The 6,807-nt window shown below is 34.0% G+C and overlaps 1 protein-coding gene across 1 annotated transcript in view; it reads left to right on the forward strand.

Moving 5' to 3' along the window:
- The window catches only part of LOC107731702 (sorting nexin-25-like), a gene marked incomplete at its 5' end in the record, with an annotated part of 46,583 nt that overhangs the window by 11,232 nt on the left and 28,544 nt on the right, over positions 1-6,807 (forward strand). The window contains one exon of the mRNA XM_016542848.1: positions 5,428-5,498. Coding sequence (XP_016398334.1) covers positions 5,428-5,498 — 71 coding nt within the window. The remainder of the gene's footprint in view (positions 1-5,427; positions 5,499-6,807) is intronic.

Raw genomic sequence — 6,807 nt, forward strand, 5'->3', positions numbered from 1 at the left:
TATATATGTATGTATATGTATATATATATATATATATATATATGTATGTATATGTATATATATATATACTGTATATATATATTAGTGTGTGTGTATATTTTTTGATGAAAATTAGATGAATGCATATTTGTTATTTTAGTATTGAGGTGCTATTATAGTTTTTATTAATATTTGAGTCAGTAATAATTTTTTTATTTTGTGTTTTCACTTTAATTTTAGTTGAAGCTTTTTTATGTCTATATAGTTTTATTCATTTTTACATTTTAATTAACATAAAACAACTAAATTAAAGTGCCTTGGCTAGTAGCTGAGGAATATTTGAATGTTTATTGTATTTCAGGTAACAAAAGTTTTTTTTTATTTGGTTTTAGTTTTAGTTAACTACAACACATCTAACTTTAACAATAAACCTTTTAAAAAGCGATAAAATTAAATATGAACGATTCCTTTCATTTTTCGTCAAAGAAAGTGCCGGACAACAGAGGTTTACAGTTTAAATTAAAACATGAATGAAAAAGTACACAGTAAATTCAATTTTTATGACAGGATTTCGCAATTCTGTCCACGTTTTCTGCATTGTGGAAATCATGCTATTTTTTTAAAAGTAGATTGTAAGCTGTTCATACCAACAGTATGTGAACATGCCTGTAATATTGCTCTGGCTTTGTGGTCAGCTTTTTTGACAGTGATTTATTAGGTTATTGATTAATGTCATTGTGTTTATTTATGTCAGAGTCAGAGCAGATGACTCACTAAATCTGTCTGGATTTCGGCCATTTCACCACATCCAAACCGATTTATTTCAGTACAAAAATAGTTCTGTTAGAAAGCAATTTCTGTTTCTTTCGTTCAGACAAATCACTCTTTAAATAGGTGAACTGGAAGTCGGCACTGTCATTTGTTGTTGCTTTTCAGCTTGCGGTATCAGGTCGTATCGGAGGGGACATTTGTCATTTGAGGTTTGTTCCGCCGAGTTCAGCTCTGGATGAATTATCTGTGAGTCGTGAGACGGTGACATTTAAAGGCTTGGAGAAACTTTTCAGCCGTATTGATCCGCAGGCGTAAAGGATGGAGATGGATCGGAAGGCGACAGGCAGGAACAGACAGACTCTGGCGTTCTGAAATAAAAGCATTGTTATTATAGTGTGTTTTCTTGACGGGCGTCATAAAGATGGTTTGGTTGTAGAGCTTTTTAGTAGTCATTGCAAAGACAACTGCTTTTCAAAAGCTGTAGCGAAGCCTGCAATTTGCAATGGTAAGAAAGTTCTTTGAAACCTCCGTCGGAAATAAGGTTTGGAGGAAACATCCATCTGCCGATTGTTCAATTCCAATATGGGAAAAAGTGTAACATTAATTTCCAAAAAGAAAGTTATACTCTCAGTTTGTAGTTACTGCTTTCCGGAGCTGCAGATGTAAGGATTGTGCTAGGAGGAGATAACATATCATTGAATTAAGAAGAAAGGTTTGCACAAATGCCTACTGTTATAGTGTTATCTATCTATCTATCTATCTATCTATCTATCTATCTATCTGTCTGTCTGTCTGTCTGTCTGTCTGTCTGTCTCTCTGTTTCTCTGTCTGTCTCTCTCTCTCTCTCTCTCTCTCTCTGTCTGTCTGTCTGTCTGTCTCTCTGTCTGTATCTGATTATATTTAGAAAAATATACAGACAGACATCGGTTTTTTGTTTTCAAAATACGTATTTTATGCTTACCGTTTATTTGATCAAAAGCACAGTAATATTATACAAGCTCATAACAAGTAATATTGTTAAATATAATTACAATTTAAATAACTGTTTTCTGTTCAAATATATTTTAAAATGTAATTAATTTTTTAAAGGGTCATGTGAGACTGACGACTGGTTAAGGCTGAAAATTCAGCTTTGCATCACTGGAATAAATACTATTTTAATATATATTCAAACAGTTATTTTAAATTGTAAAAATATTTGACAATATTACTATTTTTTACTGTATTTGTGTAAATCCTATATGTAATTTAGGAAATAGTGCATTCTTTTTTTAAACATGATTAAATAAAGCCACTGGATTTTTTATTTGTTTAGAAAAATATTAAAATAGTATAGAATATAATAGCACACTGTTAGTATCAAGTCATTATTTACATATGTTAATGTAAACCTGAAGAATGACCCTAAATATCTTAACCCCGCTTGTGGAAATGTTTCTGAATGACTCTATGATGTGGTATTATTATTAAAACAAATGTTATCTGTACTGTCACCTTTAATAACAGCCAGGAGCTGGGAGTCTGTCAACTCTACAATTTACCTGAGACCTTTGTTTCCATGACAACTATAAGCCTCTTGTGCTTTTTCTTCAGTCGCATTGACACTTTAAGTCTAAAAATTGAACATCTCATCAGCCAAAGAGGGTGTTTTTGTAAATGGGCTTTTATTTCACGTGCACAAAGGGTTAAACATTCTTTGTTTGAAAGCTGAAAGAAAAAGGAAGTTTGTTGTGTCGAGGATATTCAGCATCTATAATTTGACCGTCTCATTTAAGGTCAGGTAATGAGATTGTTGCTAGGTGACACAGTTAAACACACAGGTTTCTGACCTCGCCAGAGACTGTAAAAACAGCTCGAGTTGTGTTTGATTTCGTTTTGAGGAAGCAGAGAAAGATTAGAGCTCTAAAAGAAGCTTTATGCAAATTGAAATTAGTCTAAAAGCCATGGATGGACAATAGGATGGGTAAATGTGATGCTGCTTTCAAATCCTCCTGGAAAGTTCCTGTTTAAGTGTTAGAGAGTTGAAATTGTGATAGAAAGTAATTTTGAACACCTGGACAGTCTTTAGTTCTCTTTTCACGTTCCGGCAAGGCTTTTTAGCCCTAGCACATCTAAATGAACAGAAAATGATCTGCTTCAGATTTGTATTTGATGTTTTATATCTGTATTCTATGATTGTTATGCTTTTACTGGGATTGATGAAACATTTCAAGGGATAGTTCACCAAAAAATTAAAATTATGTCATTAATTACTCACCCTCATGTCGTTCCAAAGCCGTAAGACCTCCGTTCATCTTCAGAACACAAATTATGATATTTTTGATGAAATCCGAGAGCTTTCTGACGCTGCATAGACAGCAACACAACTACCACGTTCAAGGTCCAGAAAGGTAGTAAGGACAAATCGTTAAAATAGTCCATGTGACATCAGTGGTTCAATCGTAATGTTATGAAGCTACGAGAATACGTTTTGTGCGCAAAAAAACAAAAAACAAAATAATGACTTTATTCAACAATTTCTTCTCTCCTGCGTCAGACTTTGATGCACGACGGCAGCATGACATTTACCCAAATTTCCATAAATATCACAAACTGTCTCATGTTGTGACATGTCATTTTTGAAGGTCAGCCTCCATATCGTCTTATAATACTCTCATTTTGCACCAGCTACTTGTGGCAATGTTCTCAAATTACTTGTATTTGACTTTCATGAAGCAATTTCAGTTCAGTCTCTCTCTCTCTCAATCTCGTCCTCTCTCATCAGGGCCTGTGATGAGAGCAGAACGTGTGTAATAAGTATTCAGCATTTCTTAATATCGAAAGGATCCATTTCATTAATTTTGAGTGAATAATGTTCCTCAGAGGAATTTCTCAATGAAACATTAGTAGCCTTGAAATCTTAATGCTCTCATTCTTCAATAGCCGAGACGTGTTAGTGGAAGCAATTTTATACTACAGACAGTCTGAATTTAAAGGAAAATGCCCTTCCCTTTAGGTCGACGCCTGAAGGATAATTTTTAACCAACTGAATTGTTGCAGCCTTATATTTAGTTAATCAGTTTACTTTAGTACAAGATTTCTTTATTTAAAGTACACGGTATGGGTACTGACTAAATTGAGCTGATTTATTAATGTGAGGCTTTATACAGACTGTTTAGTTAATCAGTCTACATTGACTCGATCTTACTTGATCTTAAAGGGGTCATATGATGTTGTGTATTTTTTTGTGTATTTGGTGTAATGAAATGTGTTTATGCGGTTTAAGGTTAAAAAAAACACATTATTTTCCACATACTGTACATTATTGTTCCTCCTCTATGCCCCGCCTTTCTGAAACGCGTCGATTTTTACAAAGCTCATCGGTCTGAAAAGTGAGGTGTGCTCTGATTGACCAGCTATCCAGTGCGTTGTGAAAGGCCGGATACCTCAAGCATGTGACGGAAATGTTACGCCCCTTACCATACTGTGATGCCCTATCCGGCCGGAGCGACGAGATAAAATACTACAGCGAGAATAAAAGTTACGCCTTTTTTCTTTGCGTGAACATTTGGGCGGTGTTATGCAAATCTTCCCACATAGTGATGTAGATATGTGGGGGCGTGTTAGAACGAACCGTTTTAGGTAGGCGTGGTTGACTCTTAACTTTTATAAAGAATATCTCTTTGGATTTGAGACTTTAGTCTTTGCAACTTTACAGATCTTCTTTATGCACCAAGAGCTTGTAACACTCCAAAGAGAAAGGAAAAATTTAAATCGCATCATATGACCATTTAACAGCTTATAACTAGACTAGGACCTGATAAATGTATTATTTATACAATATTATAGTGTTTATAAGTATTTTTTAACATTTCTACATAGATTTAGAAACTTGCTTATTTCCAAATGTTTTATGCAACAATCTAATTTTGCACACAGGTTAAATTCGCAACTTTGGATGGAAACCTGGCTATTGCTAGGTCATGTTAGTTAATGCATTCTAACTAAAACAAACTTACTGTAAATTATTAGCAACTTGTTTATTTCAATTAGTTGCTAAGACATCCTTTTAAAATTTTGTAGTTTTCATCTAATATTTATATATTTCTGCTTTATTTCAGTAACCAAGGACAGATTTTAATAGTTTTAGATAACAATAACAACACTGGATAAATGCATGTCATTTCACCAAAAAAAAAAAATACATAATTGTGTTGTACGTTTATGGTACCGTTTTATGGTGTCAACATATGAAAACTAATTCCGGTTTGGCCAGTTTTAATTTTCTAGTCAAAGATCACTATCGCTCACACTTACGGTTAATGTTTAATTGTTATTGCTCACGGCTTTTTGAATTGAACCAACCAACCAAAAAATAAACACCTAAGAAAAAAAGTGACTGTGATGGGCAACTGATTGGCAGTTTTAGTCTCTTTAGGTTGTCTCTTCAAATGTTAGTTTGAAGGTATTGGAAAACATTTATTTATTTATTTATTTGCCTACCATTTAATAATACAAATAAAACTAATAGTAATAATAATATTTAAAATTACATGGCTTTGAGAACACTTTAGCAATTATATAGCAATGCTCTAGCAACAACGGCACTCAGATTTACTTAAGAAAATGTAATGTCTTGTGTATGTCCATATACTGTACTTGATTAAGTCACTCTGCTGTCATTTTGTCTTTCTGCAGGTATCAGATAGTTGTGGAGATCATTCAGGCGACCACCATCAGCAGCATCCCACAGCTGAAGAGACAGAAAGGTAGGATGACTTTCGAACACATCGGCCAATCATGTCTCTTCTTATTTAGGAATACAAACTCTGAGTTGCTGCTTTTTTCCCTTTTTTCTTCATTTGACTCTAATGGTCAAGTTTTCAGGAAACTCAATTTGTGTGCTCCATTTTCATTTTGATGTTTTGTAATGTCCTGTAATGGAGTGTAATGGTCAGAAGAGCTTTGTGATGGACTGCTTGCCAGCAGTCAAGCCAGGGTATTACACCAAATTGAAGATGTTATCTTGGCATGACAACACATGCTGTTAAGCCACCTTATTTGCTCTGCTCTATCATGAGCTATTATGAAGCTTCTGCTCTTCCTGAAAAGAGCTTCTGTAGTCTCTGTGTCTAGCCGCATGCCGCTCTGTGATTGGCAGATGGGTAATTACACTGAAGCTGGTGCGGTGTGTGCTCGAGTAACTCTGCTTCCAGACAGTGGGCTGTAGTAGCCAGTGGTGACATTTACTGTGCAGCCATAAAACACATCAGCTGATACTTACAGAAATCATACTCTCCAATCACTTTAAATGTGTTTTGGTATCCGGTCGAACTCAGACTACTGGGAGGAAAATTAGGAAAAAATTACCAGTTTCTTCTGAATGATTCATTTTTGCCACTTTTTTACAAAAGAAGTCAATTTAAGAGTCTGTTTTTAATAAAAGAACAGTGAAAGGTGGTGCTTTAACTTTTAAAAGTTTGTTTGTCCACCCCAGGAACCAAAGTAAATATGTTTCCCTTAAAAAAGATTGCTTTGTTTATTCAGTTTTAGTCTCTTTAGGTGTTAGCTAGTTTGCCACCAAATGTTAGTTTAAAGATAAACTACTTATTTATTAGTTTTTTTTGTATTTGTGTTTTGTTCGTTGGGTCATTAATTCATTCATTTTTGTTCATTTCTTTTATTTTTTCCTACAATGTTATGGAATGGTCCATTGTGTACTAAGGAGAAGCTCTTTAATTTAATTTAATTTAATTTAATTTAATTTTGTGTTTACTAAGGAAGTAGTTTGTTTATTTATTTATTTTATTATTTTCCTTTATCTTATGGAATGTTCCATTGTGTTTACTAAGGACGATTATTTTATTTTATTTTATAGAATGTTCCATTGTGTTTGCTAAGGAAGAGTTTTTTTTATTTGCTTATTTATTTTATTTAGCAGGGCTGTACAGTGCGACATATATGTCGCACGTGCTACGAAAGTCATTTTATTTATTTATTTTATTCTAGGGGTGCTCCGATTTATCGGCTACCGATCACTATCGGCCGATAATCACGTTGGGATGATTGATCGGCGGT

Source organism: Sinocyclocheilus rhinocerous, unplaced genomic scaffold (assembly GCF_001515625.1).
Source record: "Sinocyclocheilus rhinocerous isolate Xijiao unplaced genomic scaffold, SAMN03320098_v1.1 scaffold5813, whole genome shotgun sequence".
In the NCBI taxonomy this organism is placed as follows: Eukaryota; Metazoa; Chordata; class Actinopteri; order Cypriniformes; family Cyprinidae; genus Sinocyclocheilus; species Sinocyclocheilus rhinocerous.